General features: G+C 40.6%; 1 protein-coding gene across 8 annotated transcripts in view; it reads right to left on the reverse strand.

The window, feature by feature from the left end:
• GSDME (gasdermin E) overlaps positions 1-18,330 on the reverse strand; it is a 33,009-nt gene that overhangs the window by 13,225 nt on the left and 1,454 nt on the right. For 2 of the 8 annotated variants that reach the window (XR_007378065.1, XM_048950742.1), the window contains exons 2-6: positions 16,035-16,265; positions 14,267-14,459; positions 6,996-7,167; positions 5,950-6,070; positions 1,453-1,641 (exon numbers count right to left, since the gene is read on the reverse strand). Coding sequence is in view for 7 of the 8 variants with exons in the window: in XM_048950742.1 (XP_048806699.1) it covers positions 1,453-1,641; positions 5,950-6,070; positions 6,996-7,167; positions 14,267-14,459; positions 16,035-16,245 (886 nt within the window). In the remaining variant the exon portion in view is untranslated. The other 6 variants (XM_048950746.1, XM_048950748.1, XM_048950744.1 and 3 more) reach the window with 6 other exon arrangements.

Genomic DNA, 18,330 nt, shown 5'->3' on the forward strand with positions numbered 1-18,330 from the left:
GCAAAGAGACTTTGCTTGATGTCTCTCCAGTAAGATGCCTTTTATATCTGAAAATTTCTTTATTAAAAAAAGAGACAACAAAACAGCTCACCCACAGGCAGATTTTTTTTGCATCTGATGCAATACGATGTACTTGGACCTAACTGTCCATCCAAATAACAGCGTAAGAAACCTGCTTTAAATTGCGCTGGTAGAAATATTTTCTTCTCCATTTTTTACCTAATTCAGGTTAATTAATTAAAGTCTCCAAGTCTTCAAAGAAAGGCAAGAAGATATGTTAAGCTAAAACAAACTGCAACAGTGGCATACTATTTTTTCACAATTTTTTTTTCCCCAAAACACACAGAGATAGTTATTCCTTTATGACAACTCAATAGTAAGTAATAAGAGAACTGTCAGGACAACAGACATCCATTTTGGTAGAAGTCAGTCTGTAGAAAAGTCATGAACAAAGGGTGAAATTCAGAGATAACAAAAATAATGCTCAGCACCAGAAACAGCTGTAAGAGCTCAACCCAGAACTGATGAAAAGCAAGGTGTGTTCAGAGGCCTTGATTTGTTACCTCTTTTTCCATTCCTGTGCTAATCTCACCCCTCCTGCACCCCTACAAAAAGCATGTTGTGCCTGGCACATTACATCCATTCACAAACTTCCACTTGTAGCATATTTTAATTTCACCAGCCTTAGTTGTTATGAAACATTCCTTTCAAGCTTGTCAGAAAATAATCACAGAATCACAGACTGCCAGGGTTGGAAGGGACCTCAAGGATCATGAATCTCCAACCCCCCTGCCACATGCAGGGCCACCAACCTCCACGTTTAATGCTAAATCAGGCTGCCCAGGGCCCCATCCAACCTGGCCTTGAACACCTCCAGGGACAGGGCATCCACAACCTCTCTGGGCAGCCTGTTCCAGTACCTCACCACTCTCATAGTAAAGAACTTCCCCCGAGATCCAACCTAAATCTTCCCCCCCTCAGCTTAAAACCATCTCCCCTTGTCCTGCTGTTATCTACCATTTCAAAGAGATGGCTCCCCTCCTGTTTGAAGGCTCCCTTTAGGTCCTGGAAAGAGAATAACTAAAGGAGAAGGAGTGGATGCCTTGGTAATTTTTGAGACTTTAATTGAGGAATATTCAGAGTTTTTTCCAGATCATGAACAAATATTTTCAGTGAACTTTTCTGTATGAAAGCACAAATTATCACTGATTTCATAGAGGTTATGCACAATATAACAGAACTGACATAAATACAATCTTAAAATATTAGGGTTTTATGGCAAAGGGATTCAGTTTGTTGCCAGGGACCAGTTCCCTGCATGTCCCCATTACAGAAGTAAGTCTTTTTGTTCTTCTAACATCATTTCTTATGTACTATCCTACCAGATTATTTCCTTCTATCACGTCACTTAACTCCCTGCAATGTAATCACATAAAACATTTCTGGTAATACCTTCTTTCAACACACTTAAAGAAGCGTGGCTGGGAATGGGGCTGTCAGCCCCAGAGTGCATCCCATTATCAACAGCATCTGGGTGATACAGGAACGAAGTGTCACTGAACAGCACTGAGTGGGGTGACGCCGAACCCTCTGAGCTTTCTCTTTCAAAACCTCCTTGCTGTTCATCTAGCAGACAGAATTCTGAAATCAGAAATACAATTTAAAAAAATGTCACAAAACACACAAGCAATAACTGAACGAGATGCTAGCTTACATCATCAAGTGTTCTCACACAATTTCTCCACACATCATCTCTTCTAAATGGAGATAATGCCAGTGGCTGCTTGCTGCGTGCTATTACTGCAGCCCTAATGCACCAGCAAAGGCCCTGTGCTGCAGCCGTCAGCCACAAAATGTGACACCAGTTTCCATGAAGTACTGGAGCCAGCAAGTAACATGAAAACCTCTCATAGACACTGTGAACCCAAGTGCTGCGTGCAAGAGATGCAGATAGGAATTGTTTGTGATTTCTATCAATAAGAGATGCACTAGAATACCATCTACAGAATCCACACACAATGGAGGCACATGAAAGCACTTCCTGGGATTTAAAACAAGCTCTCAGAGCATCCCTTGCAGAACTTGTTCTGGTCTGGCATTGACAGACACCTCCTTCTGAGTCAAGATACAGATCCACACTCGAGACCTCCAGGCAGGTGAAAATTCATTGGCTCTTCTGGGTCTCTGAAGGACTTCTAGCCACGCTCACTAACCCTTCAATACACTGTCTCTTTTGCAAGAAGATGGAGAAAATAACATACTCTTGGTCTATTCCCCTTTCTGATGCATCTTCATAACATTCTCTTGGGATTCCAAGCACTGCTCTACCTCACCCAAGCAAGACTGCCTATTTCTTACTACTAGACTGCTCCTCACTGCCCCAGCTTTGTGAAGCTGTGGGACTCCTGAAAGGAAGGAGCCTTTGTAGAAGTTTTGCTGAGAAATTTACAGTATCATGTGAATTCTGTGCTCACGTGTCAGACTCTGAGTCTTTGGGGCATAACACAAAGCTCTATGCATTATTTTATAATTTTTTTAGAGGGTTAAGTGTAAGATTTTAAACCATAGCCCTGGCACTCCAAAGCAGGCCTAAGGAGAACACAGGCAGGTTAGCAAGAGAAAGTCAATTCTGAAGTAGTACCTGACAGCAAAGGGAAAAACGTAACTAATCAAGCACATGCTCACATGTACCGGGCACAGAACCTAAATATAACCTTCCCACAGTTGTAACAGCCTGTCTCACCAAATTAAGGACATTGAAAGCAGATGAGAAAGCATGGAGAGCACTCCATCAGCAAAAAGCTTTTTCAAAGGGAGAGCAGACAAAGAAATCTCTGCCGCGGAAAATGAAAGAGACCTTTATGCCTGCATAACCCTTCACAGAGAAGAGCAAGATACAGAGGAGCAGAAAGTGATTAACCCAAATTAAAGAACTTCCCAAAGCAACAAGACTCAGGACGGTGGCAAAGGCATCACAAGGCCAACATGCTCGTGTAACTTTCATTGATGATGATAAGGCTTTCACATGAACCCTGAAGGAGGAGATAGGGCTAATAAACTACCTGCACTGAAAAAAGAGGAAGACAGTAAAGGAAATAACACGCAGTATCGTGCAAAGTGCACATCTGCTGTAAAATCTTGTAACAGGACTGTTTTGCTTTGTACTAACAAGACTGTTAATTAATTTTATAACCTATAAATTTTATCAGAGAAGGAAAAAGACATGAAAGAAAGAATACATCTAATACTGTGATACTTTTTTCTGTTGGATTCTATCGCAGACCTCGCTGACAAATCTCCACTGGCAGTTAGATCTTGGCAAAAACATCACCAAAAAATGTAAGAAATACAAAGATGACCAATAAAAATGATTCACTGACGATGCACTGAGATGCTGTAAAGATTAGGACAGTTTAATTCCCAGGCATGTCGTAAGAACATCACAAATATACAACAATGAAGAGAACAATGCTGGCCAGTCAGGTGCCACAGCCTGTTTTGAGAAGGGAGAACAAGAGGGCTTGTGGTAAAACGAAGAGAGAGAGAACTGAGCAGCATTTAATGGAAACAGCTATTAGCTCAAGGAGAAAATTAGCCTGCAGAAATCAAACGCACATGGAATGAGTGTAGGAAAACATTGTGGTAAAGAAATTGGAAAGGGATCAGACTTATTTTTTTCCTTTTTCTTTTTATGCTCAAAAACGTCCTGTCACATTAGCCAGGGCATTTTTAAGAAAGTTTACACACCAGTAGCACCACACTTCCGTAGCAAATAACTCCAACGCTGTCTGTCAGTGGCAAAGAAAAAGGAACAAGGATAGATGCACCTTATTCCACAACTAGCTGTGAAGAAAACCCCATTATGTTACACCTGCTATTGGCCGCTTCCAATCCCATGAGAAAGGACCGCATCAGTCCCCAGCCTTAACTTCGAAGACAATTGTTATCTCCATAAACAGACACTGACCACTGCTCAGACATTAAGAAGCTGAAGGCTGAGCTCCACCATACTTACTCTTGCTAGAAACCCCCACTTCTGATGTCAGTTCCTCCACTTAACCTTTTCAATGACACAGTACTAATTGAAAAAAGTAAGATGGACATCGTTTGAGAGAAAACATGAAACAAGCTGTGATGTTTCTGAAGCTTGAGATATAACGCTCAATGTGAGACAAAAAGGAAAAAAAAAAAACAGAAGAAAAAAAAGCAGAGAATTACAGATCATTAACAACACTCACATATTAATTATCAGCTAGAAAGATAAGATTTTCCATCTTGAAATCATGTAAGCAGGCTATCAGCTGTAACTTCATGGTTATATATCAGCTATCAGCTATACATCCATGCTATCATACAATAGCTTTAATTGCACCTGATTTCAGTGAATTAGAGTTCTGTTATGACCATGGAGTCAATGCCCTCTAGGGTATCTCTGTGTTCACAGTACGGCAGAGCAATTCCACATTTTTTTTTTTTTTTTACAGTTATGTGGTACTTACACATATTCCTGAACCTACTTGCTTTCTTAATATCAGAATTCATCTGAAGGAGAATGATGGAGACTATTACGTGCATTTCTTATCTAAATAAAGCGCACCCTAGATTCAAATCTCTCAACTGTACCTCATGTTTCTTTCTACACCACCACTGTTTAACTTCCAGTCCTACTCAGCCCGCCCGACTCCTCTCCTTTTTGCATAACATCCCCTGAAACCTCCTTTAAGTCAGGGAGTTTAACTGAGAACAGGCAAGAAAGAAAAATCCAGCTGATACCACAGAGCAGAGTTACCACCTCATCTACATACCAAACCAATTAAAAAATACATTTAAAATAAGGAACGCACAACCAAAAGAGATAGCAAGAAAATTTCTGCAACCATTCAGTGAACAATCTATATACAAAAGTGTCAACTAGACAAAAAAAAGTCTGAATTCTAGTAGTAGATTTTATGAGCAATTCTTCTGTTAGTATGACTGCTGTCTACACATTCCTGGTTGACTCTACATTTAGATCAAACCTGGAAGGATTTCCAGGTGCCTTTGCAGCTCTTGAGGTTCCTTGCTTCTGGGCTGCACTAGCAAGAGTGTAGCTAGAGGACTGATCAAAGTGACTCTTCATTTGGCATTTGAGCAACTTCATTTAGAGTGCTGTGTCCAGTACAGGAAAGACATTTGTATGTATACAGAAGTATATTAGGTTGTAGATGCCCCACCCCTGAAGGCATTCAAAGTCAGGCTGGATGTGGCTCTGGGCAGCCTGGTCTAGTAGCCAGCAACCCTGCACACAGCATGATCGTTGTGGTCCTTTTCAACCCAGGCCATTTTATGATTCTATGATTAACTGTAGCAATGCCACCAAGACTGCTAGGAGCTGAAGAACATCATGGATAAGAGGCTGAGAGACTGGATTTGTTCAGCCTCAAGAAAATAAAGATAAGAGATGACCTTTCTGCTACCTACAGCAAACAAAGACCGACTATTCCATATGATGACAGGACAAAGATGCAAGAGAGAGAAATTCAACAAATTCTTATTAGATATTAAGGGGAAATAGGAAGTTCATCCTGATGGTGGTCAAATATGAGAAGAGGCCACCCAGAGGGGCTATAGAATCTCCCTCTGGAGATATTCCAAACTCAAATAGACAAGGACACAAACAATCTGATCTAATACCGAACTTGGATCCTTTAAAGCTGGCCCTACATTGGGGTTGTACTGCCTGTGGTTCCCTGAAACCTAAATTACTTAATGAGCCTGTAATTTAGGTAAACAAACAAAAGAGCATTAGCAGATCAGAAGTGTTGCATTTCAAAGTGGAAGTAACAACCACGGCAGTGGAAGCTATATAATATCATCACCTTTGATTACAGGGGAATGCAAAAAACACTGCTCAACAGGTTTTTTTCCCACAACTCAATGGTGCATCACAGAAAACAAGCTTTTACTTACCAAACTGCCCATCACACTTTATAAACAGTTCAATTACACCATAGGCAATAGTGGTTGCAGGAGGAATCTCGAGAATCACGCTGGAATCCTTCATCATACTTCCACTGTCACTCACTGAAACCTAAAAAACATTAATTGATTATTTCATTCAGCTGTTGTGCAGCTTAAACACAAAAATGAGTACAGAAAAAAAACAGAGAAAGGACATGCTTCATGATGTCTAACCCACAGCACACGTCTGACATCTGAAAAAAAAACCAAAATGAGCAGCAAGGTAGGAGCACCAAAGTGCCAAGTGCAGGTCTCAAACTTTGCCATTCTGTTCTAAGTTGAGTCCTGGGTGCAGCTTTTGCCATGTGAAGCTCTGTCACCAAAACTGGCATTCTCTTTGGTGTCCTGTCCTACCCTCTCCTATCCTGATATCCCTTTGGCCAACTCGTAAGTGGTGCAGGAAGATGGCACTTGTACAGAGTTGCTGAAATGCATTTCCCAAGTGTCTGCCACTCAAGACTCTGCACATAGAAGTGATTTGTCATATCTTATGACTTTGGCAATTTCTTCTCAATTCACAGTGTCCTCACTACGCAATTAATCTCTACTCCCATGATCAAAAATATAGTAGTTTCCCAAGAAATATTATTAAACTTGCTAACACTGCAAGCATTTCTGATATATCATTCCTTTGCTGTTCAAATGAATTTGCTTCAGTAATGCTTTCTGCTCTTCAACTTTCACTGAATTGTTGGTTTACGTTTTGCTGTAGACAGGATTCTACAGAGAAATCATAAGGTTGTAACATTGATGGAAATGCCATTTCCACACTAAGAGATAACGTCTTTTGCCAGTGAGGCAATGAGGAATACATTTTACATTTGTAAAGTTTCACAGCTAAGTAATGTAGTGAGTTCTTGCCATTGACAGAGTTTAAAACGTTACAGAAAAATATTCTGAAATCTATTTGGCACGGAGAAATCAATTGCAACTCAGATAATCTGCAGATTTAATGAGACAAATGTTCTATTCCTTACAGATTTGATACATTTTACCTGCACTATCTTCGTACTGCATCCCAGCAGACCGCTGACTTTTTCTTCTGTCTGGACATGTTCAGATATTGTACACCTTTGTGTTGTTATTATCTTCTCCCTCAAGATGCACAGTACTTCACGCTTTCGTTCTATTACTTGTTGCAGTAAACTACTATTTAAATTTATCATTCTGAAACAAAAAAAGACACTATTAACAACAAATACCAGAATGGAGAAAACATGTTCTTTTGTTTCAAGAAGCTTTCATGAAAAAATAACAATGGTTTCTGTTTGAGCAGTCTGCACAAAATCATTATGTCCTCTTTTGTTATTTGTAGCAGCAAGGCTGTAAATGTCAGTAGTGTGCAGCAAGCCCTAATATACATATTGAATTCCTGACTTCATCCTCCAAAAAAAAAAAGTCATCTGGCTACCTTCTAAGCAATAACCTGATTAAGATATGTCCATTATGTTATACTTTTGCAAAATACCCACCAGAAAGGTCCTCACATGAGATGAAGTATTTTCTACGAGCAAAGAACTCCAGCAAGACATCTGGAAGGTCAGAAGATTGCTATCCCTTGCTGAAGCCTTTTTTTTTCTCTATTTTACTGAAGTGGCTATTCATGAGGCTACATGGCAATTCCCCAAAAATATGACAGAAAGACTCCACTTTATTTAAATCAAGATATCTCCACTTTTAATTAAAAAGTTTTAGATTTATTACATTCTGGAGTTTGGGATTTACGTGGTCCATAAAAGCCTGAAGTCAGCTTGGCTCTTTATTAAATTAAAAATAGCCTGAGGCAATTTTTGATCTTTGGAGAGTTACATGCTTATATGAAAGTTCAATCAGTTGGAATGAACTGTCTGGAAACCTTAAAGTTGATTGTTTAAACACAGGAAAGAAAATACCTCTGAAGCAATGCAGCAGCCACTAGAAAAGTACCCCCAAACATTCCTCAGATTATTAATAGAACTTCCTTTCTTTTGGTGAAAAGCCATGCTTTATGCTTGGAATGCAATGAATCTTTGGATTAAGAGAAATGGAAGAACTGTCACGCCATCACAAACACTGCCATTCTTAGAAGCGTCTGCCAAAGCACAGCTATTAATTACACTGTATCTCGCAGAACTCCATCAAGCCTATCATATACTTCACAATAATTATTTATGACTCTGAAGAGGTGTGCTAGGCATCCTGAACACATAAATTAAGGTAGAGAGAGCTTGCAAATTTAATATACGACCTAAGAAGCCACAGGTGAAGAAATATAATGAAGAAACAAGTATGAAGGCAATCTCTCACTTGCTTTCATATGATGTATTTTTTACTGCTTTAGAGCATGATAAGCCAAATACTGGAGCAAAAGAATCAAAACACTCAAAGACAGAAAATAAAACAGAAGTTTGCTGTTTCTGAATGAGCATGAAAAAGCAGTGAGGCATTGGAACGGGCTGCCCACGAAAGTGGTGGAGTCAGCGTCCCTGGAGGTGTGCAAGAACAGTGAAGATGAGTACTGAGGTACACGGTCAGTGGGCATGGTGGGGATGTGTTGACAGTTGGATCAGACTACCTCGCAGGTCTTTTCCAACCTTAATGATTCTACGAACCTAGGAGGCATATCCAAGCCTGATTTAATCATAACCAAATGAACGACCAAAATAATTTGGAGACTTTTTCTTCCATTTATTACCTCAGTATTCTTTCTGAGGTAAATCTGTCTCACATCTCCTCACACTCCTGGCTCTGAAGTTCAAGTAAAGAGCCAACAGCAGAGCAGTGACGTGAGTGCCTCAGAAGAGATGGCTCAACTCACAGCGTGGGTCAGTGAAGAAGTTTCTGATTTGCTGCTGGATGAGCCACAGCAACCGCACCGGGCACAGGTCTGCTTCAGTCCCCAGGGCAGCACGCCTCCAGGGACACTGCCTCAGAGGTGATTCCAGGTCACTCACGTGGAGCTGCATTGCGTGCCACAAGCCACAGTCTCCTGTCCAAGTGACTTTAGTGCGATGCGTTCAGCTGTAAAGCTGACAGAAATGCCTCTTCCCATTGCATTTTGAGAATACAGGATGGAGAGTTTTAAAACAACACCCTTACAAACAGTCACAGGTTTTCTTTCAAAACTCCTTCCATGACTTCTGGAACCAAGCTTTCTTCCCTAGATGCACTCAGGCCCCGATGTTACATGTGAGGGCACATCATGGGTATCACAGCACGGCCTGGGGAAAGGCAGAACACCCTGTCCTCCTCACAGGAAGGCACAGGACAGTGACTCAAACAGGAGACAACATGAGGTAAACAAGTAACTGGCTTATCTAAATTGGTATTGAAAACAGTCACTGAGGGCAAACTGCACCAGGGTTAAAGTTTGACCATAAAAGCAAGGCTGAAAGTATCGCAGGGCAATGGCTGCTCCATCTGAATATATTTTTGCAAGGGCTGAACTCATTTGCTAGCATAACACTCTGAATATCAAGAAGAGCAAGACGAGTGGGCTAAGTCCCTGAGAACACAGGCATGCAGGTGCATGGAAGTGCTTGCTTTCTTTTATTTTGCAGGTCACATTCTGGAGCTCTTATTCCTGCCCTGCGTCATTCTTCCCATCTCTCTGACCATCTATTGCATAGCAATCCTGCGTGACTTGTACTGCTGCTGAACTCGTTCCCCTCGTGAGAAGCTAAGGTACACAAAAGGAAACACTACAATAAAATGAGATGCTGATTTCCTATTATCAACACACACAGTGTAAGTAGGTATAAAAAGACCAATTCAAAAGATAAGGACTATGGGGTTTTTGTTTCATTATTTGTTTTTCTCAAATAACCTTCCTGAGGTCAATGATTTACTATGCACATCAAACGAGCAGAAAATTTAAGTTCTGGTCTCACTTCACATCTGATTGGATTTAACATTTTCACTAACCTATAATGCAAAGGCTTTTTTCAGTTTTTTTTTTTTCCCCTTCTTGGATGAGGAAAGGAGCGGAGAAAACTGTCACAAAGGCAATCTGCTGCAAGTGAGGAACAGGAAAGGAGAACAGCAGAAACCAGAGAAATAAGAAAAAGCAGACAACACCTAGCACCACAGCAGGCTCTCCCACCTTAAGTCTCACACTTCTCAAACTCAGAGCTGAGACCTCATTCTTCCCTTGGGGCACGCATCTCAGACTGGACTAGGCACAGAGAATGTTTGCTAGAACCGTTTCTCCATCAAAACCTATTTAGTTTCCTCAGTAACCTATCCCACAAATCCTCCAAGTAAGGTGTTCACCACCTTGCCCAAACACCAATTCTCCCTTGACACCCACACCACATGGATGTTTTCCCTTCAAAACATCTCTCAGCTGCTTTGCCAGAATCCCTCTGCTTGTTTGGTCTTCCTCACTTCCATCAGCAGTCTGACTTCTTCCATCCAACTGCTGCTTGTTGCAGTGTCAGCCCTTATTCCGCTTTGTTCCTTTCTGGGTAAAGACCTTTAGATCAGTGCCAAGGAGTAAAATCCACCAACGCTTCACTCTGCACATAACACCAAGCAGAGACAGGTATTTCTTTTGTTAATCTGTTTCAGACATCACCTCTCTGACCTACTTTTACTCCTACCAGAACCCAGTATTTGCTGTAGTCAGCTTATTGATGGCATTTCACAATTTTTCCTACAGAATAACCTGACAAATACCTTACAGAACAAGTTACCCAAGAATTCCTTAGAGAGTACAAGTGACAGTTCCTGTGATTTCTATTCAGCATCTTCCTTATGTTTTATATAACAGACACACAACTGATTTTATTCAACACTGTCTCATAACCGTGACTTCATACAGCTGATGCAGCACATTAAAGAAAACTGATGCATGGCTCTCTCATCATACTATATGTGCTTGAGGAGTTGTTATGAATAAATAACAAAAGGTGTGCATCAGAATGAGACTGCAAGAATGCCTGGACAGGTCAAGTCAGTGAAAACTGGGTGAGAGTGTGACTCTGGGCTGAATTTTTACCATAGTCAGATTCTGTCTCATTGCGAACATTCTGTCTCAGTGTGAACAACAACCGATTGAATCAATGAAAGTACAAATTAAAAGGCAATCTGTGATAGTAGAAAAACATTTATTTTCAACTGCGCCATATTTTATACTATTTATCCTGTTTTACTAACATGCTAATGAGTGTTAGGAATCATTCACAGGAGATGACAGAAGTGTGAATGGCAAAAAAAAGCCTTCTGCATCTGATGTGCACCAAATGCCTGCCATTTGCTGCCACTTCACCCTATCTCTTTCTCTTCTGTCACTGTCCTCCCAAAGCTTGTCTCCATCACCTAACACAACTTCATGAGATGGTAAAAGCAAATGAATTAATGGAATTCTCAGCCAGAGCAGACTGCCCACTGCTCTGTCACCCACACAGTTAAAGCACAGGCCCTGACAGTCGAACAGAGACTTCTCTGTTCCAACAGTTTATGCCCACTCTCTCTTGTCCTGTCGCTGGGCACCACTGAAAGGAGCTTGGCTCCATCTTTACACTCTCCCTTCAAGTATTTGTTCACATGGATGAGAATCCATCCCCAAGTGAGCCTTCTCCAGGATGAACAGACTCAGGTCTCTCAGCCTTTTTTCAAAGGAGACACACTTCTGTCCCTTCAATACATTTGTGGCTCTTTATTGGACTCTTTCCAATACATCCACATCTCTCTTTACTGGGCAGACAAGAATGGGACCCAATACTTCAAGTGTGACCTAACAGTCCCCAACACATACTGGTACATACGAGGTTACTCCCCCCCACGCACAGAACTTTGCACTTCTTGTTGAACTTCACGTGGCTTCTGTCAGCCCATTTCTCTATCTTGTCAAGGTCCTTCTAGATGGCATCACAACCCTCTGCTCTATCAGCCACTCCTTGCAACCGGGTGTTGTCAGCAAACTGTCTGTCCTTGTAGCACTGATCACCCTCCTCCAGGACCAACTGTTCAACCAGCCTGCTCATCTACCCATTCTTCATCAGCCTCACTGTGAGGATCTTACGCAAGAAGGTACTGATAGTCTTAAAGAAGATAAAATATACTCTTAAATGCACAGCAATCTAACTAAGTTAAATGCACAAGACTGCCCTAAACTCAGTCAGTATCAGTACTTTGAACTAGAGACAACAAGGTAATACAAATGGAAAGGATAATCCATTACAAAATATATTAAGATCATATTCCTAATAGAACCCTTTATTTCTGCACTGCATACTGCATTAATACATGCATTCTGCATTCAGAATGTCACTTTGCAAATCAGGTGGGATCTCATCCCACACCCTTCAGCTGTCAGCCCCGCTCTGAAAAGGAGAGCCAATACAGCACCTGGAATCTAATTAAAGACCAGCAGGTTTCTCCTTTATAGGGTTCACCTGAGAAGCAACAGGAAACTGATTTGCTGCCATTCAGCACTTCAGTTTTCAGAATTTTGAAGGCTCCCATGACTTGGTAGAGAAGCTTTATCAGCATTAACATTTTTTAATGTGTGTTTTCTGTTATTTATATGCAACCTTGACTTAAGTAACCTAACACAAGAACAACAATTTCTACTGTATTTTCATTAGGTTATAGAAATAATAAGGAAAATAATAATTGCTCTAAAAAGCACAAGCAATATACATCATTAGATGAAATCAAGAACACTTAACTGACTCTCATCCCACAAGGACTGACTGGTAAACATAAGTACCATAATGCTTTGCATCCAAAAATCACTTGCTTCCAAGCACCACCATTCCCAAATACTGAATTCTGCAGCATGATCCACAGAGATGACAAAAGCCAGAAGCCATGGACAGGATGTCTCATAAATCATAGAATGTGTTTTTTGTAAGGAAATGACACAATTTCCAGTGGGAAATGTTATGCAGAAGCTGGGCTTACTGGATATCAATTATACAATTGGTATTGTAAATTTGAAACAAGCTGTGAGCATAGAACTCGCTGTGTGAACTAAGGAACTGCTCCTTGTACAGAGATGCACACACTGAACTGGGTTGTTTCACTGCCACAGCCACTAAGCACCCCAGTGGGATTGTGTACGTGCCCACCTTCCTCATAAGAAGTCAGCATCTCAACGCGTTTCCAACTCCAGCATACAAACAAACTGCAGAGCTCTTCCAAGTCCTTACACAAACAAGTAACAGGATTCTAAGTCCTGGCTGATGGTATTTTTTTGATAGTAGATGCATACTAATTTTAGAGGCCTGGTACATTATACACACTTAGCCCAGATGTTTTTTGCTTTTAATAAGGCATTTTGTACAAAGATAGCAAGGTGCCTTTTTAAAACAAGTTGGGTGACTTGAGAATGCTAAAGAGAGAAGGAATATCTGGCTCTCATTTCTGTGAGAGCAGGAAATTGAATGTTTCTAGGACATCAGTGGTACTAAAGAAAATTACACTGCTTGGAATAACTTTTGTGCTGACATCAAAAAGTTATCATCCACATCTTCAGAGAATCAAAGGCTATCAGAATGTGTTACACCACCTCCTGCAGACAATGCTGTACAACGCTGCAACAAACAAACCACCTTCAACTCCCCTAAGGCAGAATTCCACCGCAGAGCAGAGAACCTCTGGCTTCTCAGCTGCTTGCCAGGTAGGCTTCTGCCCATGACTTATTGCAAAGGCAATCAGATTCCAGAGGAGCACACGAAGTGTTGCATGTTTTCTAAAATTAAAATTATCATTTGGAATATCTGTTCTTTTCCTCTGTTATTGTAGTGTAAAGCAGTGATCAATAGTTCTCTGAACTGTATTTTGTTCAATAACTAGAATGTACACTGATCACACCTACTACTTTTCCTCTTAAAGTTCTCTACAAAAATATATTACCATTCTAAAGCTTCCTTACAAGAATACTGGCAGTTCTGAACTCAGTTTCCACACCATTTATCTCACTAACATCCTGGGGTCAAACCACTTTTTTCCTCCTTCAATACAGTCCCCCAAAGCTGGGAGGACTTCACCCTTGTTTCACCTTGTAATTTATGCCAACATGCAAGGTGAAACTGCAGAGAGATGTTTATAAAATGAAAAGGAAAGATTTGACCACCAAGATTTCAAAATCTGGAAACTTTCATTAGCGTGTTGCATTTTTCACCTACAAATGAGAGTTTACAATGAAAATAATTCTTGAAATATGCCAATGCTACAGATTCAGCTGTTCAGTGATCACAGCTGACACAAGTACTTTATCTAATCTTTTTCATCTCAGTCATCTTTCTTGGCCATTGCAATGCCCACATTTAAAACATACCTGTCCTTGACATCTTTCATAAGCTGCTGCAAGTCAACCTCTTGTTTCCTCAGGTTCCCAAAGGAGGACTGGCTTTCCACACAGCCCTTTGCTCTGGCTCCCAGGCTGATCTTTCCAAATGAAGTTTCAATACCTCCTTGGACAACATCTTCAAATTTCCCCATATATTTTGCAAAGTCAGATTCCACAATTACTAGGAAAACAATAAAAGTAACTGCTTACCACTAAGACAAGTGCTAAAACAGTCCTGAAGTCATCAGATAAACAAAAAGTTAGAGAAAACAAAGATTTAATGTCAGTGAAGGCAAGAACAGCAATGAGCAAATAAACGGGTAAGTTCACAGCTCTGCAACTTCTGCTTCACAGAATCACAGAATGGCCAGGGTTGGAAGGGACCTCAAGGATCATGAATCTCCAACCCCCTGCCACATGCAGGGCCACCAACCTCCACGTTTAATGCTAAACCAGGCTGCCCAGGGCCCCATCCAATCTGGCCTTGAACACCTCCAAGGACGGGGCATCCACAACATCTCTGGGCAGCCTGTTCCAGCACCTCACCACTCTCATAGTAAAGAATTTCCCCCTGATGTCTGACCTAAATCTCCCCTCCCTCAACTTAAAACCATCTCCCCTTGTCCTGCTGTTATCAACCCTTTCAAAGAGTTGATTCCCCTCCTGTTTGTAGGCTTCCTTTAGGTATTGAAAGGCTGCAATGAGGTCACCCCGCAGCCTTCTTTTCTCCAGGCTGAACAAGCCCAGCTCCCTCAGCCTGTCCTCATAGGGAAGGTGCTCCAGTCCCACATCATGCTAGTGGCTTCCTCTGTGTTTTCATCTTTGATTAGCTATCTTTTATGTTCTGCCATTTTAGGAAAATATCTGAGGCGTCAAATACTGAACTCAAACACTAAAAAGCACTAACAAGACTTACAAAGCATGACAAATTTACTTCAGCTACAAGGAAAACCTGAAGTATACCTGCTTGTGCAACAGACTTAATATTCTGCCATTATCTCTATACATCTCATAACAAGCCTGTCCCAAAGCTCACTGAAAATCAATGGAAATTCTGAATTGGCTTAAATCAAAATCTGAGTCTCAAAATCAAAGGACAAAAAAAAATAATCAAGGGCAGTCTCAGAATCAGCTAATTTTCCACGTTAGTCACAGTTAACATCTATGCTGAAGGACTTGTTGTTTATCTACCTTCAGAATCATGACATGCCCAGAAATATGGGATTCCAGATCATAGCTCCTACTAGCTGGTGAGTCTGGTGCAGCTGGATGGTGAAATAAGTACAAGGATCAAATAATTTTAACAGTCTCTACAAGAAGAAAGGAAGCCACAATAAAACTTGTAAGCATTCTCTGGACTACTATCACCAGCCTTTGTCCAGTGCTTTTTCACCTGGAGCACAGTACAGTTTCACGCCATTATTGTGTACCAGAAACTTCCCAAAATAACCCAGGGGAATTCCTGAGGCTGCAGAGAGCAGTGTTACAAATACCAACACTGTATGGCTTGACAACCTGCAGCACCTGGTTGCAGTAGCCCATCTAGATTTTTTTAAAAATTAAATATTTAACAGTACTGTTCTTAGCTAAACAAATAGCCAAGGGAGAAAAAGATCCAGTCATCTCAGTTCTAAAGATAGAGAATAATTCAGAGCAAAGAAGCCCTCTAGTAACAGGACTGGGAATAACAAGGAAAAAAGTTAGGCTTTGTATTCTTTTCATGTGCAATAATAGTGCTGCCTGAGTACAGCTTTACCTGGTTTTATAGGTTTGTCTTCAGTAAGCACATCACTCAACGAGACTGCCAAGAAATGATACTTGGGCTTCTGCCAGCACCAGAATTTCTTCCTCTTTGTAACTAAGCTCAGAAGCTGCAGCTTGTCTGAGGCGTTCAAATGGGAAACAGGGATCAAATCACCTCCGCTGTCCGTTTCTCTCACAAAATTCCGTGTTGCTTTTGCAAACATCTTGGTGAATCATTTACAGCCTGGAAGAATAAATCTGTTTTTCAAAACTACAGTTAGAAGATACAAATATTTACATTTGCACTTTAAGGAGCTCTTCACAGTACTGGTATCAATATAGGAATACTGTTCTCACTCCACCTTCTCCACTCTAAACTGGGAATTGTGACAGTTACTATCATTTCCCCCAAAAGGTTTTCACAGTAACAGATGATGGAATTTTGGATAAAAACTTAAATAAGCAACAGTGAATAAGTAAAGAACAGTGCACTGCAAGCATGATATAGAAGACTTAACCACTACAGTAATCCTGAAATTCGTAAGCACACAAATAATGAAGAAATATATAAGAAAAGAAGCAACCCAATTTAAAACTGAAAAAATCCTTTAAAGAACACCCACAAGTAATTAATCTGCTAGGGAGGAAAAAAACTTACACAACTTACCTGAAGTTCTAAGAAAAAGCATCTCGTAATGAGCAGCCTGCAGAGACTCACCTGGCTCACAGGAACACAGGTGCAGTGGCAGAGCACTGCTGCCTCTCCACAGGCTCCTTTTATGACCTACCATAAAATCACCTTACTCCACAGAAGATAACTGAGTATTATTCATACAGATTACCTTGTTTTAACAGTCCATAAATACATACAGGGATAATAGAAATTATTTCATAGTAAGCAACAAATATTTCTACTGGCAGCTCTGTGACTAAATTTTCCTTCTGAACTTCACCCACGGAAATTCCCAATTCATATTTTCTTCTTTTGAACTTTTTTTTTTTTTTTTAACCTTCAGTGCTTTCCAATTTTCTATTTCCCATTAGCAGAAATGCAGCTAAACAGAACATACATTGTTTACAAATGTTACTTACATCTGCTAAACAGCTACATAGATTGTCTTATTCTAGCTTTTAAATGTCTTGAAGTTGAAAATACTGCCATCTTTTCTCATGTAAGGTTTCCTTTATCCTACACGATATTGTGCTATTTACAAGAAAGTTTTTCAATACGAGAAACTGGCTAAAGGCATGGGAGAACCGATAAAAAAGACCACTCAGAAGTGCTAAGCATTCAATTCTAAAAATCTACATTTTCAACCTTACAAGAATTTTTCTTTCAGTTGTTTTATTTGATCTGCTGGCATTTCCACTTGTTTTTTTTCAGTTGGCAGCATTCCTTTGTACCCTCCTCCAGCTGACAGGCATAAACTGCCCCAGGTGCCCATTTATCTTCTTTGAAATAGCGTGCACACACATTCTCCATTAATCACCTATCCTGCTCAAACAGATGTTGGATTTGTCCATCACCAACACAGGCCAGAATAAGCTAAGGCAGGCTTCAAAGGAATGAACAGGAAAAGATATTGTAGCTGACACTTAAGACTGTGGGAAAATGGAAAAGTGAGTAAAGATATTACAGGCTGGACTATAGGGTTCATGTTTTACTATCAGCTGGGGGAAAGAAGAAAACCACTCTTTGTAGATAGAAACACAGCTTTCCATTAGCTTTTCCCAAATACCATTTCAGATAATATTTCATTCAGTATTTACCAACTCGCATTGAGATAGCTACCTTCCTATGAAATCTCCATGGCCTACTCTTAGTTCTCCCCATAAACAAGCAAAGAGCATTACTCAACAGCACCTGCAGAGAAAAGATTTGAAGAATGTCATTCTATGCTTCCAACGCTTTGCTGAAGTGCAATCTGGGGCTGCAACAAACCTGAAGCTACGCTGGGAATATTTCCACTGACTTCCAGTGCATTAGCTGCTGTCACCCAGCATAACCTCCTTCACAAATTACTATGCTTTATGTGATTGCTAACTCGTTCTGATCCCATTCTCACACAATGGACTCACGTTTGTATTCTCTTAATTGAAAAAGGCCCACCAATTTCTAAGGAGCTCACGAGAAGAGAAATTGCAACAAAAAGTTCTTGCGATTTGTCTTTCTGTTACACTCTCACTAAATTTCATGAGAAGAACCAATGACACCATTCTATAAAACTCCATTCTGATTCATGGTGGTTTGACTTCGCTCCCAGCAATGAGGCTTCTGATATGCAAAAAGAACACCTGGGAAAGATCAC

The sequence above is a fragment of the Lagopus muta genome, chromosome 7 (genome assembly GCF_023343835.1).
Source record: "Lagopus muta isolate bLagMut1 chromosome 7, bLagMut1 primary, whole genome shotgun sequence".
Lineage (NCBI taxonomy): Eukaryota > Metazoa > Chordata > Aves > Galliformes > Phasianidae > Lagopus > Lagopus muta.